The following is a 26,759-nucleotide window of genomic DNA, read 5'->3' on the forward strand; positions in this document are numbered from 1 at the left end:
TGGGCAGAGGATTCTGTGTAGAGGGGCGAGGGCCTGAGATGTCAGAGAACTTCCTGGCACTGGGTTAGCTCTGCTCTCAAGACGAAGCATATGGCCTAAGCCCTGGCCTCTAGCCAAGCAAAAGTTTGTGTCCCCCAGGGCTTAGACCTGGCCCCACAGGACATCATTCAAGTTCCCAGAGTTTTATTTTCCACTGTCAACAGTTTTTGGCTTGGTCTCAGAGAATCTTCCACCGCTTGAAAGGTTTTCCTTTTCTATTATTGGGTATTGCTCATTTAAATATCTCTCTACCATTACATCTATCCCTACTGCAGCTGGCATCTTTTTCGTCTGTTCAGGGAGAGGTGCCAAGAGTGGCCCTGTAAGGCAATGGCTCGGACCAGTCTTCCAGAACAAGTCACCAACTGAGATCCTGATTCAGGAGAAACCACCTCACTAAGGCACCCAGGAGCTTGGCAGGGTGCTGGCCTGCGTTTTCCGAGAACTCGAATGAAGGTTGACCCCAAAGTCCTCAGGAAAGCTACACCACAGCAGCGCCTTCCTCTCCCTGCCTCTGCTTCTCTCAGCAAGCCTGTGAGCTGAAAGTCAGACTCAGGCATTGGTGATGTTCCCCCTACTGCCAGCCCCCTTCAGCACAGGAGGATGCTCAAGGAATCGTGCAGTGCAACCTCCTCCGTGTTGTGACTGCACAAGCCTAATTATTTAAAAAAAAACCAGGTGGCCCCAAGTCTTTATCCAAAATGCTCTTTAGAGAGAGGCTGATGGGCGGACCCTAAGCCCACTGCAAGTCCACCTTACCCTGGCTGCCTCCTCAGGAAATCTGATGCCATCGATCTGCCACCTCTTTAAGGCCCATCCTGGCACACCACTCCCCCTAATCCTTTTCACTCACCATGAAAGCCACGAGGAAGAATCTTAGAATCTTCCGTCAGCTCAGGTGCTTGAGGTGGAGGGAATGTTGGAATAATTTCACTTTAGAAAAGGCAGAGCTATGGGGAGCCTTTTCTTCTGAAGTTACTTTGGGGAGATCCTTTGAGTACCCTCCATGTTTCATTAATAATTAACGGCAGGGCCCTCCCTGGTGGCGCAGCGGGTTGAAGCACAGCACTAAGAAGCAAAGGCCACTTGCGCATGAGTTCGATTCCTGCCTGCCCCAGAGGTGACCACATAGCGTGGCAGACCTCTCCTGACCTGCCCGCTGCTCCCCTCAGCAGTGTACTTCTGTTCTGCTCCCCGCTCTGTCTCTGGTGAAGCCTCTTGCCGCCCCTGAGCCTCTGGCCTGTACCCCACTTCTGTATGCGCAAATAAAAAAATAAATCTTTAAAATAATAATAATAATTAACGGCAGTAGCCTGATAGCAGGCTACTGACTGTTCAGATATGTAGTTACCAATATTCAGTAGCGAAAGATGGACTCTAAATCTCCTTACTTGGGTGGCAGAGGCCCCCAAAAGTTTTAAGTAATGAACATAAGAAAGAGATACCTTTTGTACCTTTTCCGTGAGGCCAGGAGATGTCTGGGCTGTAGGTGCCATCTTCACACTCCGAGTAAGTCTAGGGAGAGGGGAGGCTTCAGTCCTGCAATTTCCAGTATCCCCAGGGATGAGGGATTGCCTGTCTGGCCTCTCTGGTGTGAACCCCAACTCATGCCCATGCTTCTCAGCTGTCAAACCAAGACTAAGACTAGCTGCAGGTGATGCAGAATCAATCTAAAAAGTGCCTTTAGTTGCTTAGACAAAAGGTAAAAGCTATTATTTTCACTAAAAAAAAAAAAAAAAAAGTACAGCAGCTAAGACGGCTATAGATGTGATCTATTCACATCTCTTCCCTGCTTAACCCTCATCCCTACCCATAGGTGGGTTTTGTGATGGGGAACCCCAAGTGGGTTGTGGGAAGAGGTCTGAATAAAACCTGTGTATCCAAACACTGGCTCTCACAATTTTTTGTTTAAACAAGCATATTGTTGAAAGTTTCCAACTCCTTATATAAAGGAGGATAAAAATATAGACCCACAGGAGAGGGCACTCACAGACATGGGCAGCAGAGCTTGGGAGTGAATCCCGACTGGACAAGTGTCTAGGGTGTCAAGATGGACTCTCCCGGCAGCCACTGAGCCCTCCCCAGTGAACACGCTCTAGGCCAAGGCTCCATGCAGGACATGCTCACTCTAAACAAGGGCCATCTCTGCTCTTCATTGTACCTTTTCTCGGTGACCGTAGTGTTCTGCATACCAGACCATGCCGTACAGACACAGGAAGGTGGTAAAAGCCTGAAGGGAAAGATGAGTACAAAGCTGTTTAAGAAATGATGTTGCACAGAAACACTCCGTTTGCTACCACGCCAGGTTTTGGGTGGGCATGTGTGAGACAGTTCGAGGCATCTCTGCCACCTCTCCTGGGTCCCCTGCTACAACACGGCTGGACACGGCAGGCCTGGAACACGAGAGGAGAGGAGGATGCAGCCCCGAAGCTTCCGACAAGGAGTCATGAAGAGACTGCAGCCACCACCGTGACCGTGCTGGAATACAAGGTCCTCTTCAGAAGCAGAGTGAGGCGGGATGCCTGTGGGGCAGCCTGGCAGGTTCTCCTGATGACAGGCGCGTCATTACTGGCTTTTAAAGGCCCATCCTGGCCACCGTATCCCCCCCCACCCTCCCACCCACTGGAGAGTTAAAGGACTCAAATTTGTCAGCTTCTGTGGGAAAAGGACTTCAGCATGTAAGTCTAGGTCACAGAATTGCTGGAGAGGGCGCACTGAGAAATGAAGCCCTGTGTGGGAAGCAAAGCAGGACGGTGTGGCCCTGGGTTTTGCACCTCACCCCAGTTTCTGTTGCTTTTGCTTTTCTTGTTTGGGTAGGGAAAGAGCAAATAAAAATGCCTTGTAGGCTACTGAAAGTGAGAAGCCGTGCTCAGGAGCCCTCCCATGCGGGGGGGGGGGTACCTCCACCTTAGTACCCCCACCCACCCTGCACCAGTCCCTAAAACGCCCTCAAAGTGAGAGGGAAAATAGCATCTGCAAGAGTCCAAAGCATAAAAATGTGAGAACATTGAAAACTGGGAGAAGTTTCTGGGCGTCGAAGTGGTGGAGGAGGGAAGGCCTGCGGGAGCAGGGGGGATGGATCTCGGCTGGTTCTTGCCCCAGGCCTTACGCCCAACAGTAAGCAAATCGGCCAGACTAAACGACTGCTTGTTGCACCATTACATTTCTTGGGGATTCCATGTTTTAGAGTTTCTTCCCTAAGGAACACCAAACCATCCTCATCATCTAACTGTGACGGAATGCTATGCATTCCCTTTTCCTGCGGGGGTCCTGTTACCTGGTCCTAACCGTGGGGACAGCCATGGGGTCGTACTGGAATCTTCTCTTCTGGAGGGCACTGTTTTTATTATTTCATGAATCATAACTTTGGATCTTTTTGAGAGGGTCACCTCGGAATTCATTAAGTCCAGCTCCCCTCATTTCACAGCGGAGGGGAAATGTCCTTGTCACCGCTGTGGTGCAGCAGAACTGGAGCCAGCAGGCACGTCTCCACCCAAGTTTTAGGGACGGCTGTCATGATAAACAGTGACTTTCTATCTGCACACTTTCAGGTCTCTGGCCACTCATGCGATCCAGAGAAAGAAAAGCATGGTGGAACAGCCTGCAGCAATGTCCCATGGCCCCGTCTGGGGGTAGGGGAGGGGGAGGCAGAGGTGTGAACTGTTACTTCTGCAGCTTGCTGTCTAGCTCTGGCCCACTTCCTTGAGTCAATCACATGTACTGTCTGCTGGGCGACAGTTTCCTCATCAGTGTCAAAAAAGGAGTCCATGTGACCCCACCGACCTTCCCCTTCCACTTTCATCCCTGACTATGAGGGAGAGATGGCAAGAAACAGGAAGAGGTTCCTCCTCCCCCTGTCCATTTTATATTAAACCCATATGTAAAGGGATGGTTGGAGCTGGCATTTTCATTTTTTAAAAAAAAGATCACATGCCACTATCAAAAAACAAAGCAGAAAGTTAATGTGTTGAAATGATAAAATGAAAACTACTTCTCACCTTGAACACAGATATTCACCTACCCTTTTCCTCCATGGAAACAGAAGGGAAGACTAGAGATCTTGAGTGTGTAATGTCTGTATGCGGTCTGTCTTTACAAAGCAAACAGGTCACTCTGGGGCCCACAGGGCCAGCAGGAGGACAGTGGCCATGCCGTGGGGGTGGGGGACACTGGCCAGAGCAGCGGTTTTTCCAAGGGAGCCAGGAGCCAGGACGGGCTAGCTGTCGTTGTGCATTCTGCCCACCAGAGGGCACACGTGTGGGCTCTGCCTTCCCTGTGCAGCCCTGGGAGGGCAGGGCAGTGGCAGGGGCAGCAGACATGGCAGCACTGGCTTCCCAGCCAGCACACAAACCCTGACAGGTGGCGAGCAACAGGTGCTTATCATCACGATTGCCACACAAAGGGTCTGCTGTGGGTGCCAGATTTACCACTCGTCTGGGTATAGAAGCCCATTTTCCACTTGTCCCAGGAGACCAAAAGCTTGTAATTTATGGGTGTGTAGTCACACCTGTGCAAATCTATGCATGTCTCCACTTAAAATGTCAAGGCCTGGATTTAAAATAGTAATCATTCAGATTTTGTTTAGTGACAGAGAAGAAAAATATGTGGAACAAGCTCCAAGGTGGTCCAGGACGATGGGTGGAAAGCCGGGAGGGCCTGGGCCCCAGCCCAGCCTCCTGTGGGCAATGTGAGCGTGCAAGCTTACAAGGACAGGTCAGACCACTGTGCTGGGGAAGCCTGTTCCCAAGCACAAGGGGTCTTTGCTTCCATATTAATCTCACGCTCTGGATGTGCTGTCTCATCACACCGGGGGAATAACTGGGGCGGGGGGCGGGGCTCAAGGGGGCTGTTTTTAAGTAGTGGGGAAGCACAGCATAACCTCGTGCTCTCTCTCTTTTTTTAAAAAGTTTATTTATTTGTGCATACAAGAGTTGGGGTGTAGGCCAGAGGTGCTGGAAGTGAGAAGATTCATCAGAGACAGAGTAGGGAGCAGAACAGGTAGACCTATTGAAATACACTGCTGAGGGGAGCAGTGGGAGAGAAAGGAAAGGTCTGCTGCACCATGTGGGTCACCTCCCTGGCCAGGGATCCAACTTGTGCAACAGAGGCTGTGGATAGCTTCATAGTGCTGAGACTTAACCCCTTGAGCCACCAGGGAGACCCAACCTTATGCTATCTTATTGAATAGTGCTCACATCTCTATTGAGATCAATCTTGATGTCAAATAAATATGAAAAAGTATGAGACTTTGTTTCCAATCTTCTTTAATAACTGTGATGGCCAGTGGAGACCGCTCACCCTAGCCTCTCTCTGAGCCAGGCCCACCGCCATGGCACTCGTCACTGAGAGCACTCTCTAGCTTCTCAGCCTCAGCCTGGCCTCTATATGCAGCTGCTCCCCTAAATTACACCCTCACCCCCACACTTTTTCCCTCCTACCTAATCCAGTAGCTCCCAGCTCGGAGACCAGTTTCCAATAATACAAGAAATTTGAAATTCTAAAGATCTCTCCAACTCCAGTACTCCTGAATCAAATTCATCTCCTTTCAACAGTTTCTCTGACACATCCCCTTTTTTACTAGAACAGGTAGCTTTGGTTCAGTCTTAGTCACTTCTCACCTAGGGCCCTGCAACTCCTTCAGACCACATACCTCTTTCATCTTCCTTCCTGCCAGGCTGAGATAAAAGGCTTTTCTCACTAAAAAACCTTTAGCCTAAGCAGATACCCCTTCCTCTTCTCTGCACGTCTGTTCTCCTCACTCTCACTCCCCCAACAGGCTGCCATCTTCCTGGGGCACTGGGCACAGGCCCAGCTTCTTGTCTGCTGGCCCCTCAGCCAGCCTGTAACTCTCCGGGGAGTCTCACCTCCTTCAAACCTCTCTGTGCTCCTCGCAGCCCTCAGCACTAGGTGAGGACGGCACCATCTCCGCCCTCGTCCGCAGCAGGTGCCTGAGAAGCGCACCAGGCACATCTGACACAGTCCCCTAAATGATCCCTCTAGCTCATCTCACTGGGATGTAAAAAATTCATTCAAACCTTAATTCTGGAGTTCAAATACAAAGGAGATCATCATTCCCTTTTTATTGTTCAAGATAAAACAGGGCAGAACAGGCTTAAGGCGCCTGGTACCAGCAGGATGTCTGACAAGTACTCCTAAAAATAGGTACCATGCAAGGCAGTCAAAACACTTTTAAAACACAAAGTTTAGTCTTGTCAAAAGAGAAAAAAAGACCTAATCTGATTAAACCTCTGGTTTGAGTTACCAATTTACAGAACATACATAGGGCAAAGAAATCTGTTAAGTTACAGGATAGAATGGAGCCAGCAAAATCCAGACTGTGGGAAAAGCTACGGGATAAAAGAGCTGTTTTTTCCCCCAACAAATAAACTGCAAAAATGAGTGAACTAGAGACAGAACAAAACTACAGATGAAGGTGGAAAGGCACACCAGCCAGGCGTGATGGGCGAAGGTGGGTCTCAACAGCTGCTAAAAGTATAAAATTGAAGAAAATATTGGCTTGGACATTTATTAGCTACTTGATAGTATTAAGGCATTAATGTTAAATTGTTTTCAGCTATGATAATAGCATGGCACTTGCCTTAAACAAATAAAAGCATGCTTATCTTCTTGGGAGATACCTCCTGAAATAGTCAAGATGGAGCCGCTTGAAATAAGTCAGGGTCAGGCTAGTGAGAAGGGGTTATAAAGTTGTTAGTTGTGGAAACTGATGAACACAGGACGGTCATCCGTTCCATCTACTTGCAAATAGCTTTGAAATTTTCTATGATTATAAAAAAGCCCTAGGTAAATTTCTAGACTAAGTAAAACAAAGGATTTAAACATAAATGTAAAATAAGAACTCTTCCAAAATAAAATAAGAGGGGCAGACACCAAATGTTTAAGTTGGTTAAGATCTATTTCATTTGAAAAGAGGGAAAAGCCACAGGACAGTGGGGCTGGCTCGTCCCCGCCGAAGAGCTCACCTGCACGGGCCTGACCTGTGAACGGCCAGGTATGCTCACCTCTAGGACTAGTCACATTCCCTATACACTGCAACCTGTCGTCTTGCACATAAACCCTATGAAGCTACACACATGTTCTGGCGCTCTGGAGCTAGCCGTGTCCCTTCAGGGCAGGCCTGATACTCTTAGCACAGGCTGACAAATTCCTAAACACAAGCATGTGGCATCTGCCAAGAGCATCAGACCAGACCCAGCCAAGGCTACTCATGAGGCTGTCCGGGGTCCATGTGTTTCAACCTTGAACTTTAGAGACACTTTCAGGTAAAACGTATTAACTTACCACGCAAAGAAGCCACAGCACGACGTAGAGTATTTGGGTCTTAGAGAAGAGATCTTGTCCGAATTTTATGCAGACAATAGCTTCCAGGAAGCCAATGACCCTATTAGAAAACAACAGGTCAAATATTAATTTATCATGCTGGAGCAACATAGGTTGATAGAAATATACATTGGTCCACCAAAATTGTACATTATTCCATCCAAAAGCTTAACTGGTCACAAGAGTTCTGTCTGAAAAACTACAGGCTGGTCCCCCACCAAATGACATTGTTCTAGCCTGCTGCACTGTCTTCAGAAATAGCATACATGTGATTTAATAACAAGTTAGTTTTATTGTCACCCCCCTTTTCTTTTTATTAAGACTTCAAAAATTATTTTATTTCACCTTTACATTTTAAAAGAATTGGCTTATTAGGAAAGGAGAGGAAAGAGACACCTGCACACTCAAAGGCAGGCAGGAGCGCTGTCTCAAGGCTGTTTTAGATTCACAGCAAAATCGCAAGGAAAACAAACTTCCACATACCCAGCGCTCTCCACATGCAGTCTCCCCGCAAGCAGAAGGGCACATGTATTGTAACTGATGAACCTACTTTAACACACTGTTATCCCCCCTCGTCCATGGTGTACCTTAGGGTTCACATGCGGTATCAAACGCAAACGTACACTGACAAGTATACCCACCATTATAGGATCATACAGAATATTTTCATTTCCTTCAAAATCCTCTGTGCTGTGCCTGTTCATCCTGCAGCTCCCAAACCAAAATCTTAATTTGAATAGCTGAGGATACTTGGTGCCATCTGGCTCAGAGCCTCTGTGGCCCTCGGGAGGGTGGCCACATCTGTGTGGTAGACAGACAGAGCCCACCACCGCCCTGGGTGGCTTATCCCACCGCTCAGCTTCAACCGCTCCAGCTTCTCCTGGTCTCAGGCTGGAATCCACCTCCTTCCACCCTTGGCACGCAGGCCACCCTCCAGCAGTCCAGCACAAGTTTGAGCCTTCCAAGAACTCCGAAGAAAGCAGTCCCACCCCTCAGCCTTCTACAGACGTCCAGATTCAATATCCTCCACTTTTGATGGCAACCTAAGTACCTGATCATCTCTTGATTTGTAAGCAATTTCACAAAATACTTAAAATGTTTTTTTTGTGGCCCTCCCCGGTGGTACAGCGGGTTGAAGCGCAGCACCGGGAGGCTAAAGCCACTGCAGCATGAGTTCGATCCCCGCCTGCCCCAGAGGAGACCACATGGCGTGGCAGACCTCTCCTGACCCGTCCGCTGCTCCCCTCAGCAGTGTACTTCATCGATCTGCCTGTTCTGCTCCCCACTGTCACTGGTGAATCCTCTCACCGCCCCTGAGCCTCTGGCCTGTACCCCAGTTCTGTATGAATAAATAAATCTTAAAAAAAAAAAAAGTTTTTTTGTAAAGATTATGTTTTACCCACTAATTAAATCATGGAAAAATGTCACTCCTGTGTTCTATGTATTCGTGAATATAAAAAATAGACTTCTACAAAGGTTCAGAGCTTGAAGGCAAGAACAGGTGAGGGGACAGCTGCCCTTCAGTCAGACAAGATACTGCGAGAGCTTCCTGGATACTCAAGTCTACGGAGTCACCTGGGGCCTCCCTCAAATGGCCTTGCCACCCTGTGGTCATGAGGCTCCAGATGGTTACCCGCTGGAGCCAGGAGGTCAGCGGGCTGGCTGGAACCCACTCTGGGCACCTATCTTCTGAAGCCAGTGGCCTCCTGACCATGAGTTATAAGGGGAGAGCACATCGATATTTCGGCTGCCGGGGGCCACTGCCTGGAGAAGCACAGAGACTCCTATCCTAAGGTTAGAAGACTTGGGGACATTCCCAGCTCCCCACTCCGGGGAGCCTGCTCTTTGGAGACAGGGTAGGAATAAAGTGATCATTAATGCAGAGCCCAGGGTAAGGAGTTGTGCACTGAGTGAATCAAGAACGTGGGCAGGCTCCTACAGACACTCAGGGAGGCACATGCAAGGCTCTGTGTGGTCCGGGGCACACAAGCCAACTCTGACAAGCTGAAGATATTTTCCCTTTGCCAACAACCCTGCTCTTGGAGTCTGACGATACCATACCCACTGGCACCCACAAAGACTGCTTGGCTGGCTGCACAAGGCATCATCATGGGAACAGCTTCATGGGAGGGAGAGCCACTCTGGAGCCAGCCAGCTAGGAGCTGACTCTCCAGGAGTAGAAACCAGACATGTGTCCCGTGACACAGCCAGTGTAGCATCACACAGGGGCAGGCAATGTTCCCAGAGCTCAGGAGCAAAGCTCCAGTTCTGATCAATGTTTGCAAAGGCAGCTCTCTGCAGGAAGTGAGCTGGGCTAGGCACGGGCAGAGTCGTCTGTTCCCTTCAGTGAGCTCCCATCCCAAACAGCACAACTCCAGCAGGCTGTGGAGGGGAATGGGAAGCCAGCAAAGGAAACTGAGAAACAGAAAAGCAGGATGACAGGACCGCTGTTGACAAGGAAAAAGACAGTTTCAAGATGGCAAGTGCTGTGGAAAGAGAGGATGGAGAAAAGACTTCCAGGTTAGGGAGTGACTTTGCACAGAGAAGTCCAGACTACTGGAGTGGAAGCATAACGCAGAGGGAAACTTGCCAGGTTGGGACGGCGGCAAGGACAGATTGGGGACCCCTCGGCAAAGTTGGCCCTTACCCTCCCCATGACTGTTTCAAGGAAAGTGACTCCTCACTCCACCACAGACAGAGCTTCCAGGGCCAAGTGATCACACCTCCTCCTTCACAAACCAGCCAGTTCTCTCTTATTACCAGGTGGGAGTGTAGAAGGTGACCTCTGGCACACATTTGGGGGATGTGTCCACAGGGGTCTGGCCTCCATCCTCCCACTGAGCCGACGTGGCGTAATGTGACTTTCTAAATAGAAAAGGAGCCAACTTTTCCACGCGGCAGCTTTCTCCCTGGTGGGGTTCCTATTCCCTCACTGGAAGAAGCCCTATCTCCACTGTGCACAGCACATTCAAGTACAAAAAGCTTAAAAGCTCAGATCAATGGTACAACTGCAGGAGGTCATAGTGTAAGTCGTGTTTCCTTACAGCCGCGGGTAATTAACACCAACTTTGTGAGGGTGTAATATTTACAGGAGAGAAAAGTGCCCTTTTGAAGAGAAGACACGGAGTGGTGGGAAAGATGCCTCAGCTAGCCCTGACCTTCCATTTCCCCAAGGGCAGAAGTCAAATGTTGCCACAGGGGGTGCTCTTTCTCTGCTCCCTTTGCTAAGGCCACCAAAGCCTGAAATCAGTGGAAATAAAGCTGTAAGGCAGCTACTACTTTTTGACGGAAACGAGGAAGTAAAGACAAACTAAGGGCACCAGGGAGGCCGGAGGGAAGAAGGGACAGCAGTGGACAGGGCGGGGAGGAAGGGCCCCCCCGTCCCTGAGCAAACATTCAGAAAGGCGCACTGCTGACGGGACTGGCCTGTAGAAGGCAGCTCTTGCCAGAGTTGTCGTCCCACCAGGGTAGGTCACGGTGTGACATTTGTGAAAAGGGATTTGCTATCTCTCAGCGTGGCCCACCGGTTCTCAAGATTCATTAATCTTGATACCACTAATCTGGGAGTGCTCAAATCTCAAACATGCTGAGTAAGCCAAATGACCTCGCTCCTTCGCATTTTATTTTCTTCTATCACTTTTCAAGCAGATCTTGGCACAGCTCTGCCGCAGGATGCACTAACTACTCGGCCTAGTTTAACTGCCATTTCTCCCACCGCCAGGATTATCATTTTTGGCTGCCTAATTAGAAACTGTGCTGTAACGTTACCTCTCTCTCTGATTTATATCTCCCTCCCTAAACAGATGAACAGAGACAGTTCAGTGGAAAATTATGCACTGGCAGTAGAGTAAGTCTTTGCCACGGACCTTTGAGTATCAAGGGGGAAGGACATGTTGAAGTAGCATCTGAGAGGCAGCAGGAGGAACTCAAATGGTGGAGTAATCACTTCTTCCTTGGACAAGACTGTAAGAAGGAAAGCCCACTGCCCTCCCTTCTACTGTGTGTGCAGGAGAAATTGCACTCAAAAGTAAATGCTCTTTCCCACTAGATCACTAAATAATGGGGGTCTGATCCAGCTGATGATATTTGAAGTTGCAATCACTGTTGGGTAGCAAAATCAGCTTACCTCACAAAATTTATGAGAGACCAATGACAATGGCCCTTTGACTTTGGGGGAGGGGGGTGCAGAGGAGGGATCTTCTTAAATCTACCTGCAGTAAACCTCACAGAATCTGACTCACACACACATAGAAATGCTTAGAAGAAAAGATTTCAGATGATCTTTAATTTCTTCTTTTCTGAGTTACATCAACATGAACATTTTAACTGGGGGAAAAAATTCTGTTTAAAAATTTCTTGAAAGTTACCATTTCTTCCCTGTTAGGGGTTTTCATTATACTGTTGTAGCCAATTTAGACCCCAGACCAAATCCTGAATCTGTTACCAAAGAAATGAACGTCAAGCACAGATCTGCTGGACATCTCTGGAACTTCGGCTGTTAAACAGCATGGTAAATTACTGATGATGTTTAAATACAAGAATGGCATAGCTGACATACTAAGGAGGGTCACAGTTAAAATGGGGGGGGGGGCTTACTAGATGACCCATGGTCTCTGTCAAAACATTTAAGGTAGGGCAAATGAAAATACAGCATTTGTATCTGTAACAAGACAACTAATTATGGCCACCCGACTGTGTGTTCATCCTCTCTGAAATAAGATTGTATCTTAGTAAGTAACAAGGGGCTGTTTTGAGGAATCTTTTGGATGTGAAAGTAACATGAAGAGTGGGTAAATCCATCACAAGGTCATGTCCTGAACTTATCATGGAATTCAAACCCATTTTCTATTTTATTTAATCAAACAAGGACACTGAATTCAATGCTAGAAGCATTTTCTGATTTCTTAACACTTGTTTAAAAAGGAGTTTCTGTTTCTTCTTTCTGTAATTTCCCAAAAATCTACTCCAAACTTAAGTGAGAAGAGAGACTGTTACAAATAAAAGAATATATGAAAAACCAAGCAAATCATATTCACCTGCCTTCATGGGAAAACTGGATTACCTTAGGCCCTTCCTGGTGGGACAACAGGTTAAAACACAACACTAAAAAGCTAAAGCCACTTCAGCATGAGTTCGATCCCCGCCTGCCCAGGAGATGACCCACATGGAGCAACAGACATCTCCTGACCTGCCCTCTGCTCCCCTCAGCAGTGTACTTTGTCAGTCCACCTGTTCTGTTCCCCACTCTGTTTCTGGTGAAAGCTCTTATCGCCCTTGTACCTCTGGCTTGTACCCCAGTTCTGTATGCATCAGTAAATAAGTCTTTAAAAAAAAAAAAAGTACTTACCTCAGGCCTTAGCAACAACCAAAGAAATTCAGAGGCCTGAGTGGGTTTTAAATCTCCACATTAACAGGTTACTCACCCAAACACCCAGCACTGTGTTCCTACGCGTTTGCACTGCGTGTCGGTGAGGTATGCGTAGTACTGTCTGAAAGAACAAAGGTGGAATTCATTGAGAGCTTCTGGAAGACCAGCAAGTCAATACAGAGTTAAATCACGCTTGACAGAGTGGACATAAAAAATATACCCCTGCTCCACAAACCCAAGCTGCCTGCGGTAAGGAGTGAGGAGGCCAGTTCCCAATAAGTTTAGTGTCTGGGTTTAGGGCAGAGTGAGGGAATCAGATTTTAAGAACCTGATCATTGGCACAGGGAGTTGTGATTCTGCAACGGACCCCACAGTCTTGGGCCAAAGCAACCTTAGGAGGGCACTTTAGCCCCCCTCTGTGGAGACACAGAGGGTCATCTACACTATGGAAACCAGTGTCTGTCACTCCGTTCTCTCCAGGACAAAGATCATAACCTGGAATAACAGTAGGTCCTCACTCAACATCACTGATAGGCTCCTGGAAACTTATTTCATGTGAAACAACAAAAGTTGTTCCTCCAATAATGCTGCCTCGCTCCACTTCAGGTAGGGGAGTTTTCTCATTAACAACATAACAATGTACGTGCACTGTTGGAAGGGGACCCTAGTAGTATCTCGTTGCTGAGTAGAGGGGCCAATGAAATGGAGGTGAAGCATGCCCACAAGGGCAACAATATGAGCCACAAATGCCATCTTCAGTTTTCCAGTAGTTGTTTGGAAAAAAATAAAAGAAACAAAAAACTTCATCTTAATGTTGAGAACATAGAAGAGGTGTTTTGTATTTCTGTGTACTGTGTCTTTGAAATCCAAATCTGTATTTCATGTGTACGGCACATTTCCATGCAGACGGGCCACGTTTCTGTGCTCCAGAGCAACACCGTGGCAAGTGGCTGCTACATCGGACAGCACAGCCTCAGAATCTCATGGATCCCCCCAAAACATAATCCATCCCTCCAGAGGCAGCACCTGAAGCAGGAGCTCATCATATTTGGAGGTCAGAGAATCCTGATCACAGTGAAATTCCATGACAAATCAAACAATTCTGTTTCATAAAAAGTAATTTTTTCCTCTTTGTAGTGACTTAGATTGATTGCTCTGAATTTTCTGAAGGAACTGCTGTTCACCTTTTCTGATCATAATCATGAACCTCAAAATTAAATTTTAGCTGAGGGAGGGTGGTTCCAGCAGGGGGGAGAGTAAGGAAAGGGGGGAGAGGTCAGCACTTAACGAGTTTACTACTTCAATAGACTCCAACCTATGAAGTGTTAAAGGGCTGCTGCATCCCAATGTCCCATGTTCCAGTTTGGTTCATAATAAAAAGAGATGGAATTGTGGGCCTAATTCTAAAGGGCTCAGCTGTGTTTTATTTGGTTTATTCAATCCCTGATCTGGGAATAGGTTCAGAGGTATATGTTTGTAATAATGACTGATGACAAGAAGAGGTGTTGGCTGGAGTGGGGCAGGGGACATCTGTCTGACCAAGAATACCCACTCCCTTTGGCAAGGGGGGCCCTCTACTTGACTGTTTTGCAAGTGCATGGGAAATGATGAATTAAGTTATCCTATAGCTTCTGAAAAACTTTTAACTGCTTCGTTCATATCTGTGTCAACAGCGCAGAGATTGTTGGTATTGTTACTGATCAATGCGTAACTCTATATCAGGTATAAAGCCCAAGTGCTGTGTCTAAACAGGAAAAATGATGATGTTTCCCTTGGCAGGTCACTGAGAGCTGATGTGAGGGACAGTCTCTAACTCACACCTGGGGCCCTACAGAACGCCAGGAGTACCTGCACCAACACCAGAGCCTCTCTCAGCTGCTCAGTCCTGGTGGACAACAGGAAGGAGCTTCTGGACAGGAAATGACCACTGGGAAGGGTCTTGGTTGTCTGTATCTGGTTTCACCCGGACCACACCCTACACTTGCCTTTCCCATTGCTGATTTTGTTTTGTATCCTCTTTCACTGTAATAAATCATAGCCAGAGCACGACTAGAAATAAGTTTTAAAAATAAAAGAAAATGAACTTATTGGCTCTAAGAGCTAATAACACTTATTCTAAAAATAATACCGCTCTGGACTTCAAATCCACCATATAAACTTCTGTATTTTCCCATAATCTCATTTTAAAAAATGAGCGGCACCACTGCTGCTTATTTGCTTATTCATTTTGAAACAGGATATCATAAGATCAAAAACAAACAAACAAACAAACAGCAGCAGTGGAACTGTAAAGTGGTTTGAAATCAATGGTCAGCTGCTTGTTCTCAGTTGTTACCGAGGTCTGGGAATAAAATATTTACTTCATATTTCAGAGGTACAGTTCTTTAAAATGATGTTTTCATGGAAACTTACTAGCCCATGGAAATTCCCTTATGTTAACTAGCAGAACAACGTAAAACAGGCACCATGCTCAGAGACAGCCAGGCGTGTAGAAGTTACCTCACTGTGGGAGCTGTGATGCCTCCAATAAAGAGAATCCTACACCAGCTTAATGGGTGACTGGCTTGGAACACAAAGATGTGTTTCAGGAAGAAAGTATTCAACTCAGTCAGCTGAAAAAGAAGGAGGAATTAGTCAGTTCAATCCTTCCTGCCAACTCATACTCATAGATTCCTTAGTTGGTCATTTTACAGCTAAAAATAACTCGTATGCACAAAGCATTTTCAGACCTACACAGGGTCTTCTGAAGGTTGCTATTCAAACAAGGTAGCCAGTACAATATGGACACCAACCAGATGGGGGTGCAGGGACAGTTGCTGGGTGGAAGGAGGGGAACATATGGGCATCAGCCATTTGGCCAAGTTTCCTGGTTTGTGACTGTCCCTTGGGTCACGTGAGTGATCTGCTGGGACAGTAGGGTGAGCTGCTTTGAGAACAGCAGAAATTATGAAAATAGGTACATGCCAGGGAGCACCTAGGCAGCCCCGCAGAAGTCAGGCCTGGTCTGCAGGAAGTCTGACTGCAGGAAAGTAAGTGCTCTGACAACCTAAAAAAGCACTGAGAGATGATATGGACGTCCAGGACATGTCAGGAACTGAGGAGATCCGTAACAAAAGGCAGCTGCAAAATGTGCAGCGTCAGTCCACGTTTCACTGAGGGGTAGGGTGCATCCCCAGGGTTAGAGGTTGGCATCCTGGCATAGCGCATCAGATGACTAATCTTCCCTGAGCTCCTACACATTGCCCACAGGGGAACAGCTGAAGCACAGCTCTAAAAATCAAACACTGATTGAGAATGTAAGAAAAAGCCACCTCATTTGTTTTTTTGATCATTCTGCAAAGCAACCTAATGGCTGATAGAGGGCTCACCACCAGCTTTCCACAGGGAATTTTAATGGTTTTAATTCATAATTCTAAGATCTATATTTTCAAAGGTCTTTACAAAGGAAGCAAAACTTTACTACAATAAATAAACTTTCTTCTATCACGCTACATGTCAACTGCAGACTATTAGATCATCTGTTAGCGATGTCAACTGAGAATAACTTTGAATTCCTGGATGGTTTTTATTTTTCTTTTCCTGTCCCTAGTTTTGGGCACCTGAAAAAAAATACCTGCCAGATGATCATGAAAAGGTAGACTCCAGCCACTCTCTGAAATGAAGACTTGGGATCAAACCATCGAACATAGGTCCAGCTGGCAGGAGTGAACTGGAGCACAGCTCTCTTGATTTTCCCCGTGGTGGTGTGGATGTCCCTGCAAGAAGAGATGGCGCCAGTGACAATCCAGAGAGAGAAGGAAGGGAAACAACATCAAAACAAGAGAAAACTGGGTATTGACTCTACCACAAATACTTGAAACAGAAAGATTCTTTTCTATTTGAACTGTCTGCAACAGTGGTCTCTACTCACTGCTGTAGCGGCACACTCAACTTCCAGAAGGGTTTGGAACAGGGCACAGGGCAGGTGAGTGGAGAGCCAGGAGAGGCTTGGAGTTTGGAAACGGTGACAAGAGACACTGAGAGGCATTAAAGACAACCACTGGCACCGGGCTAGGAAGACTGAAGTATCAGCAGGACATGGTTCCCACACTGTACCCCTTTCAATTTGGGAAACAGTAATAAGACAACCATCTTCTTGAGATCACCCACAATATTGCTTTAACCTATTTCTTTCTCAGATAAATAAAGACTTAGAGTTGACAGTAATTTTTAGCAGTTTTTTAGTTCTAACCCCACAAATCACTCAATTAATCCTGTTATTCTCCCATGGTAGAAATAAAGAGCCACATATTTTACAGGTGAGGACACTGAGGCTCAGATTCCAGCCCCCTCTTGCTAGTCTGGGAGGGCTAAATTCAAGGCAAAGTGCACTTAATAACTAGTAAAGATTTCTGAACTACACAACTTTATATCAAGGACTTGCATGTCTCAAACTCTATAGAGTATTAAAGGCAAACAAACAGGTCAGGCCTTGGGAAATGGGTCTGAGCTTTCGTTCCACACCTACCCAACAATGAGAAGGATTTGTTGTTTATTAATTAGAATTACATTTTGGTAAACTGCAAAACTGATTTTTGAAGTAAATTTGAAGCACAAATGTATGAAAATAGGAAGAAACATATGGCAGTTTTTGAGGAGCCAGACAGCAGACTCAGCTGCTTGTTAGCTAGCTGTCCTCAGCAAATTACTAAACCAAAGTCTCAAGATCATCATCCTTGAAATGAGATGATGTCTACCCTTAGGATTGATATAAGGTCAGTATGAGATATTGCTTAAAAATCTTGCTTGGAGAATCCCAGCACAGCTACAATTTTGTTTATATCATATAGCCCTAAATGTATTAAAATGTGTCCTTTCAGCTCAGTGGTCAAAGAAAGGATTATTTAATAAAAGCAATGAGGATATTGGTTAATCAATTGCAAAAGCATTGTGAAATCTTCCCCTTATACATCAAAATAAGTTTGAGAGAGATTAAATAAGTTACTAGTACAAATTAACAGTTACCAAAACAAAAATATTAAGTGCTTTAAATTTAAATGGAAAACCTACCACAAGCAAAATTAGAGGTGACAAATGGAAAATAAAGTCACATTTTTATAAAAGCACTAACAAAAGGAAAAATCCAGTAGAAATTCTGTATCATAATATTGTATGTGACAAAACTGACAAAGGTGTAAAAATAAAACTCAAACAATGAAATGGACACAAACATATATTAGGATACAGGTGAGAATATAAATTGATATATTCTTTTAAAGTATTAACTTACAGAACAAAGTCAGAAATACACACTAATATATGTCTGAGAGTGTTCTCTAGCTTTCTTCATAAAACTGAAAATTCGGGCACAACTGAATGACCATAAAAGGAAAGTGGTTAAGGGCCCGACCTGGTGGTACAACGGGTTAAAGCACAGAACCATGACGCTAGACACAGCCACCTCATGAGTACGATCCCCAGCCAGGGAGCTGACCCACATGTTGTGGCAGACCTCTCCCGATCCACACACTGCTCCCCTCAGCAGGGTATTTACTGCTCCCCTCAGCAGGGTATTTCATCGATCTGCCTGTTCTGCTCCCCATTCTGTCTCTGGTGAATCCTCTCACAGTCCCTAAACCTCTGGCCTGTACTCCAGCTCTGTATGCATAAATCTTTAAAAAAAAAAAAAAGAAAGAAACTGGTTAAGTACTTTGTGGTTTCTTTATATATTAAGATATGAAGGATTCTTGTAGAAATATGTTTTCAGAAGAATATTTACTGGGAGAAAAATGTTCATATTTTGCTATATAAATAAATGATCTTCTGCACACAAAAATGACTGGTTTCATTGTCACTATCATTTCTCCTTTCCTCCTAATCGTGGGCGTGGTCCGTGCCACCAGCAAATGGAGCTGGCTCAGTGAGGATGGAAAGAACAGTGTGCGCCACCCTCCTTGGAGGTGCAAGCAGGTTAAACTAGAAAATCAGAGACAACTAACTACTGAGGAGACAAGTGAGCCAAGTCAAAGAAGGACTGGTCAGCCCAGCTCCTGAGTACAGGCGTCAACCCCACGTGCACAAGAGTACATGTGTGAACTCAGGACCTTGGGGTCCTTTGGAAAGGGACCTCACCCAACACGTCTGGGAGGTATTCTGGGTCAGAAAGACCATGAGACACCACCACAGGGGAACGCCATGATGAATGTGATGTTTTAGTGAGACCATCCAAGCCACTCAAACTAGGAGGAGCTGACAGGGAAGTAATCATGTGACAGCAGTCTGAGACATGAGGGTAAAAGAAGAGGGACGGATTTGAGAAATGTTTTAGAATCATGAGAATGATGGGATGTTCTAAAAATTGAAGGTGAGAAAGAGAAAACTGTGAATGGTTTGGCATTTTCTGAATGAATGGCTAAAGTTAGGTTCATAATTATGAGTTTCAATTACCAATGTATAATTTACTCCTTATCGTCGAAGACTGTACTAAAAGGCTACAGATGAAAGCATAGACATACAGATTGTGGGAACTGAGACAAATGTCCAAAAAGAAGATAACTCACTTGAAGCTTGCCCAGTGGTAAGTCCTCATCTCTAAGAACCGGCAAACCACCATGCCCAGCCAGATGCCACCGCCATTGCACAAGAGGATGTCCAGGATGACTTGATCCCACCAGCACTCAGCAAAATTGGGCAGAAGATGCATGAAAAAAAGCTGAGAAAAACAGAAGATGGTTGTAAAAAAAATAAAACAAAACTGGGTAACAGACCAAAAGATCAATTTCCTTTTAATAATACATGATATTTTAGGGAAAGTTGCTGACATTTCAGTTTTTCCTGATATGTCTAAAAAGATCAGGATCTATAATCTTGTTCTTGAGTTTTATATTGTGGATGGTCTGCAAATACTACAAAGTGAAACACCTTTTCTTTTTTGATACAGAACTTTAAAGACCTGATGGTCACTCTTGAAAACTACTACAATGAATTACTTAATGCCATGACAAGGACCCAGAAGGGAGAAAGGGGAAAAGTTTTCAAATCTGACACAGCATTTTCATAATCCTCCAATTAGCAGTTCAGACTTTCAAAATGTGCATTTCAGAAATATTCAATGATATTTACGTAAAATAATGAATAAACTGTAAAAAGTAGAAAGGTTAGATCTTCATGATGTGGAGGAAACTGATGGCTTAATAGGAAAACCTCATACTAATTGATTCATAATAAAGATGATCTTTTACTTATTAAGGGATATGTAAGATGGTGAGACCAACTGAAGGTTCTGTATCAAGGTGCTTAAAAAACTCAAGGGCAGGAATCAGATATTTGTTCAGAAACAAAATAAGCAGAAAATAGGCGGAGTCAGTGTGTTATGATGGTGACATAAATGGAACATGGCAAGGATGACACAGAGATTCATTCGACAGATGGCAATTGCAGAAGGCTCTGGAAGGAAGAAATTGAAATGAGCAGGGGCATTGCAGAAAGGAATGAGTGATTTTAAGAGATGGAGAGGAAGATGAGAATAAGGGGAACAGGAAGAGCAAGGGTGGAGCAATGATCTCTTAGGGAAGTTGTGTGCAAAACCAAAGTGTGAGGCTATGCCACAGCAACATGCTCCACTGGGTGAAGATCCACTTAAAGGAGGTCTGAAATCACAAAGACAATGCCTGGAAAATGCAAGCCCGTAATTACAAATCTCTGGTCATGTAATAGTTACTACATAGCAGTGTTCACTACAAAATGAAAGTACATTTTAGCCTACACAACAATATAAACATGAGGAATATGCCTTCTCAGGGAGCCTGTTGCCGAGAATGTGATGGCTCACGGCTGCATTCTTACCCAGGTGGGCCTGGCACTACCCCTAAAGGGCATTCAGTGCCATGAGATGGAGCATTAACTCTTGCCCTTACACAGAGGAGAGACACTGCAGCAGGAACAATGACACATATTTTCTGAAACAAACCTTTACAGGGGAATGGGAAGTGCAGTCATACTTGAACCTGATATTGAGTGTGAGATGGACTCTAGAGAGACCTGATATCAGTTGTAGGATCTGCAGGGATCACACTCACTCATTCCTGAGGGATTTGGGGGGGGGGGGATCTGCAAGTGTGAGGCAGAGTACTGGGGTCTGGAAATATGCAGACAAGGACGCTGCCCTCACAAAGCATAAAAGCAACATATTGAGTATCCAAAATGTGGGCAGGTGCACTTCATCCAGGAGCACCAACATGGAGCACAGGTGATGGAGGAGGTGGAAGGAAAGGCTCACACTCAAAGGTGTATCACATTCTGAGGGTTCAAACCACAGATTGTCTAGGAGACAGCCCACACTCTTCTTACCTCAGTTAGCTCCCAGGTAATACTGATTGTCCAACAGAGACCGTAACTACGGATCAATAAGGCCTTCATGGCCCAGCCCCAGAAATGCCCAAATGCAAATATATCAAAATGGCTGATAATCCTCTCCCAGGTGATAACATGGCAGTTTACCGCATAATCCTGTTAAAGTAAAACAGGAAATAATTATTGATATGCTAGAAACCAAATTTGCTTCTAGGATTATGACAATACAAGATTGGCCATGGAAAGAACACTCATGAAAAGATATGATGTGACCTCTTTATTATTCCACCCAATAAAAAAAGTTTTAATGACATAAGATTCTGGAGGAATAATGGGGAAGAATTAAGAATTTACCAATCAGGTTTGCTTTGCTTGACATTGCAAAAACTAGGTTATAATGGGAAGCATAACAATTTTATCAAGACTTAATATTTTAGAGATGTAAGATCACATGGGGTATGACCATGGGCAATGGTGTTAAATCCAGTAACAAAACAACAAAGCAAGTAGAAACCTAATTTAAAAAAAATCATAGCGTCAACAGCCTTGGAAATTTAAAAACACATTCAAATATCATGGATAATAAGTTTAAAATATATTCAATAGCAAGTAATAATGAACATCAAAGCTGACAGGATGGAGTTAAACAGGCCTGAAAAGAATATCATAAATGTTTATATTTAAAAAAAAGCTAAAGTAGCCAACTTCAGAAATTAGAAGAAAATAGAATAATCTCCCACCCCAAAAGTGTAACAATCATTAAACATTAGAAAAATTAAAAATCACAAGTTTGTAATTTAAATTACAGAGCCTGGTTTCATTCCTAATCTTTTTGTTTTTCATAAGACGTTTTTATGTAAGTTTAAACAGACATCCTTGTATGTCTTGATTATGACATTGGTTATATTATATCATATGACAACACTCCATTTCCTCTACATTTCATTTTTCTTCCCTAGAATAATCTGATAGAAGGGTGATTTGAAAAAAAGCCTGCTGTTTCCATTCAGCAGAAGGAATTTTCATAAAGTGTAACATCTCAAATTTCTCGGACTGACACTCTGAGGGCATGACAGAGCAGGCTGGTGTTCATCTACCTCTCAGACACCCACCAGGTCAGATTTCTTAAGCCTTCCTAAGGTCAAATGCATTTCACTTTGCAAAACTGACAGGGCATTTCTAAAAACTATTTGTTTTCTAAATCATTGTGATGTGGTATTATGATGTATAATGTGTTCAGTCCAGAAAAAAGAAGAAACATTCAACAGCGGTAGGTCAAGCTAGGCTTTAAAAAATCCAAATCTCAGTGCTATAACTGATGGAAATTCTCTGCCCAGATGCTGGAACAACATGTACTGATCACAGGTAGTCACAGATCATAGAGAAAAATAGCTCTGGGCCAGAGCAGTTAAATGTTAGGTGAAGATCACTGCAAGGCCTTCAACCCCAAATTCCTCAGCCACTCATCCTCTTATTTACTCTGGAACACACTGCTTAGGGCAGATAAGAAACGTTCTGTTTTCAGAAGGTTGCTTTTAAAGAAATCATCAGTTGAAGATGACTTTGGAGATCTTTCTTCTGTGAGAGTACTTTTATGCTTCAACACAGGGAAATGCACTTTGAAAATCAGAAACATCAAATGTATCTGTTAGCATTATAATTACTAATAAACAGGTTTGTCAATTTTCACATCTGTAAAGGCCCAGGTCCTGGTGCTGGGAGCGACACAGGATGCCGCAGTTTAACGCAGTCAGGAAGACATGTGCAGTCACAGGCCTGCGAAGTGGGAGGAAGGGGTGTATTCAATGAAGACATCCTAAAGTCTGGACCTGAACGAGCAGTCAAGGGAGAGAGGCGTGCACAGGCTTAAGTCAGGACCGAGTCTTCCTACCTTCAGCTTGGCTGAGGGCAGACCCTGGTGGCTTCACCTTCTTCCTTGCTTGCCCAATACTTAATCCAACACCAAGTCCCATTCATCTCCCCTCCCCGGGTTTTTTACTGGCCCTCACCACCACCACTAGTTCTTGCTGGGACATGTGCAATATGTGTAGGCTTCACAGCACCACCTGTGGAGTAGTCCTGCCATAGGCCCAACTGGAATCTGGGCTCCAACCCCGTCTCTACATTTCCTTCCCAGCTGATAGGAAATAGAGGGACACAGAGAGAACATTAAATGACACCTGCTAATGCAGACTGCAAAATCCTGACATGAAAAACAATGAAATAAACAATGTGGCCTCTCTAACAAAGTTCAAGGTGAAAAAAAAGGTGGAGTAGGACTACAAATTGAAAGATTAAGAGCTGCATCAGATGCATACTGTGACCTCTCCAGATGCTATTCTGAACAAATGAACTGTAAAAGCCTTTAGGAGGTGATTGGAAATGTCAACACTGCACACTGTCTACTATTACACAACCGAAGATAGCATTATAGTTATGTATTTTTTAGAAAAAGTCCATATATCTGATAGAATGTCTGAGATCTGTTTCAAAATAATGTAAAATGTAAAAGGGAAATGAAAGAAGATTGAACATGGGTTGACAAAATCTTTAAAAACTGTTGAAGTTGGTTGAGTGTGCAAGAAACAGAGCCAACAATATGTTTATTTGCCTTCTTGTGGATCTAAGCTCTCAGGAGACAGGTGGGTGCCTCCCCGTTGACCCATGGCTGCTGCCTGGTGCCTAGCAGGCAGGAAAAGCTCAGTAAATCAATACTAAACCAAGGCTTGCTACTTCCCACAACTCAAATTACAAATGAGATGGCCTCTGAAAACGTGTCTGAAGCTTAGAATACATTAGTTTCAAAAAGAATTAATATTTTGAAGGATAGCAAACTCTTCACACAATTACATAAAAACTGCCTCTCAGAGGATGTCAGTGAGCCTGATCCCCATTTGCAGGAACTCTAAAGGAGAGGAGCCTGAATGTCAGTCACTGTGCGTCAGGCAGGCACTAGAGGCTATTGGGGTTAGGAGCTGATGGCAGAGCTGCAGGCAGGTGAGAGCACATAGCCCTGGGAGCCAGCCAATTACAGACCTGCTGTCTGTGCGAAGGTGTTCTTACTACCACAAATTCAGTAACAGGGAAGGTATTTCTCTAGCACTGTCAGTGATCAGGTTCTCAGAGCTGTGAATGAGGACTTCGAGGAAGAATAAAGTGATGAGTGATCAGAGCTGGAGACACCAGCTGTCCCCTCACACCAGCTAGACCCTAGCACTTAAAGACAGCCTCCCGCGTGGCAAGAAAGAATCAATCAGTACTTTAGAACTAGATGTTAAAAGCAAGTTTCAGCTCCTTGGGGGTCATAGCTATGTGCATGACCCTGTGATGTCAAATTCTGAAGGAAGCTAGCTGTCAAAACTAGCATGATGAGATTCAATGTCCTGCGAGAGAACCAGATCGAAGGAAATTCATGTGGCAAGACAATTTTCTTCATGTTATAACCAATTTGCTCAAAAATCCATAAAAATTGTGGGGAGAATATTAGAGGATATCATTCTCCCAGTTTCTATTTAATAAAGATCCTGTGAGCTTCAAAGCACTTATTTTCCAAACTATATGCTTGAAGCACATGATAAGAGTAGGTTTTAGCACCAGAGGGAGTCTCCAGTTTGGGCTTTGAGTGAGCCAGGTACCCTTTTAAGCGTCCATTTCCTCCTTGGTACAGTGGGGACAGCGATGCCTAGCATGCAGGTGTGAGGCTTAACAGGCCAGCACATATAAAATGCCCAGCATGGAGCCTGGCAGGGCAAACAACTCATAATCAGTAACTGCTGTCGCCTGAACCATAACCGACATCACTAGAAGCTGCAGGCCATCCGCATCCTTACAGCAAGAAGCCCTGCAGCAGACTTTTCTCCCTGAGACTTTTACATACTTTTGCCCATTGTTTGTCCTTTATAAAAGATGGAGTCTGGAAACCATTCCAAGAAGGTTTCTACGTTCTACCCATTGCAACTAGAGTAGAATGCTTACTTCTCGGACCTTCTATGATGTCCCGTCATGTTGTTTCCTGTTTCTCAAAGCAAACCTGCCCAAATGCCTGTCTTTTTCTTTTTGCAACATCATTAGGTTTTTCTTCAACAGTACCACACGTTTGGCATTTGGGGGGTAAAGGAACAAAATTGAAATATAAAATAGTTTTTTTTCCCCATAAAACCCAAATATTTGTGGTTTAACAAGATGAATGAATGCCATGGCTGCAATTATTGGCAATTCATGGCAAGCACATGATGTCAGGGCTGGCATGAGAGAGTACAGTTGCTGTAGGGGCCTTACAGGAGCCACAGCAGCCACTGTGACTGAAGACTCAGGGTGGACAGGCCATCGGGCTGGCCTCGAGACAATGTCCCTTCATTGAGTTCACAATCAGCTCCCAAAACAATTATCTTACTTCATGATAAAAAGGAAGAAGCTAGCAAGCGTGTTGCTCACATTTCTACAGCCCACAGGTGACAGAGGCAGAATTCACTCCCAAGGCTGTCTGGTGACGTCACTCTCTTCCCACATCCATGCAGGCTCCACGAGAAGATTTCATTTCCCTGCACTGTTATCACACACATGGAAAGCAGGCATCCACCCCACCAGCCTGCCCAAAGATTCAGTTTTTAGATACATACATGGGAAATATGGAGGAAGAATAACTTAGAATGTGAAGTAACTACTTCCTACATGCAGGAGTCCACTGACTTCTCTAAGAGACCACAGCCAGTACCTACCATGACATCAGCTTCCCTGGTGGCATAGCGAAGATTTGGATCTAGCCAGTACATTATGGATTTGACCTGCTCGAAATTCAAGAAGAGGAGAAATACCAGGAACAGGAAGTAGAGCACACTGAGTCCTACAGGAAACAAAAACACACTCACTTAGCAGAGATACGAGCTCAGACACAGACTCAAATCACAATTTGCCAAGCAGAATAGTATTATAATTCAGTACACTGAGACCTGATTACCATTCAGCACTGTCTTTGAGGACAGTCTGAAGCATAGCCATACCTCAATGAAGAGGTCAGAAACATGCCAAGAAAACGATGCTTAAGCTGAGACTCAAAGGAATGGCAGACAAAGTGTGTGTAGATGGGAATGGAGGAGTGGCTACAACATGCAGGTGGGTTCTTGGAACAAGAGTCATCTGGAACCTGGCATGTGACGGGGGGTGCCACAGAAAGAAAAATAGAGCATAGTGGCACTACAGTAACAGCCAGGACTTGCAGGCCATGGCACAGCTCAGATTTTATCTTAAATGGAATGAGGAACACTTAATGGATTTCATTCAAATGGAGGGAAAGAAGATGACCTAGGTAACATTTTATAAAGCTGCCTCTGACTGACTGCTATGTGGACATCCCAGGAGTGACAGGTGTGAGATGTGAGGTGACTCGAGGCTGCTCAGCCATGTCTTATACCCTATGTTAAGTAAGCCTTGGAGGTATTACATTACTGCCACATAGCATAACTGGTATCTTAATAACCAGTGTAAATATACTTTAGAAAGATCTGAAAACCAACCACCAGTGACTTTGTCACTTCTCATTATTGTGGAAACTGCTAGAATTAAAATGTTTATATGGGACCTCTAGACACGGACACAAATGACCTTGGATCACTGCGCCCCACTCAGACCTGGCTCAGGACTCATCTCCAACGAGCTGCTCTAGAGGAAAAGAATGTGGCTG

The 26,759-nt window shown here is 44.9% G+C and overlaps 1 protein-coding gene across 2 annotated transcripts in view; it reads right to left on the reverse strand.

The window, feature by feature from the left end:
• The window catches only part of PTDSS1 (phosphatidylserine synthase 1), a 51,079-nt gene that overhangs the window by 1,762 nt on the left and 22,558 nt on the right, over positions 1 to 26,759 (reverse strand). Inside the window, exons 4-12 of one of the 2 annotated variants that reach the window (XM_004679710.2) lie at positions 25,798 to 25,922; positions 21,077 to 21,235; positions 19,288 to 19,439; positions 16,362 to 16,503; positions 15,248 to 15,360; positions 12,804 to 12,869; positions 7,342 to 7,441; positions 2,201 to 2,269; positions 1,485 to 1,554 (exon numbers count right to left, since the gene is read on the reverse strand). In XM_004679710.2, the coding sequence (XP_004679767.1) occupies positions 1,485 to 1,554; positions 2,201 to 2,269; positions 7,342 to 7,441; positions 12,804 to 12,869; positions 15,248 to 15,360; positions 16,362 to 16,503; positions 19,288 to 19,439; positions 21,077 to 21,235; positions 25,798 to 25,922 (996 nt within the window). The remainder of the gene's footprint in view (positions 1 to 1,484; positions 1,555 to 2,200; positions 2,270 to 7,341; positions 7,442 to 12,803; positions 12,870 to 15,247; positions 15,361 to 16,361; positions 16,504 to 19,287; positions 19,440 to 21,076; positions 21,236 to 25,797; positions 25,923 to 26,759) is intronic. The other variant, XM_012723074.1, reaches the window with a different exon arrangement.

The sequence above is a fragment of the Condylura cristata genome, unplaced genomic scaffold (genome assembly GCF_000260355.1).
Source record: "Condylura cristata isolate star-nosed mole 26May11 unplaced genomic scaffold, ConCri1.0 scaffold00009, whole genome shotgun sequence".
NCBI lineage: Eukaryota > Metazoa > Chordata > Mammalia > Eulipotyphla > Talpidae > Condylura > Condylura cristata.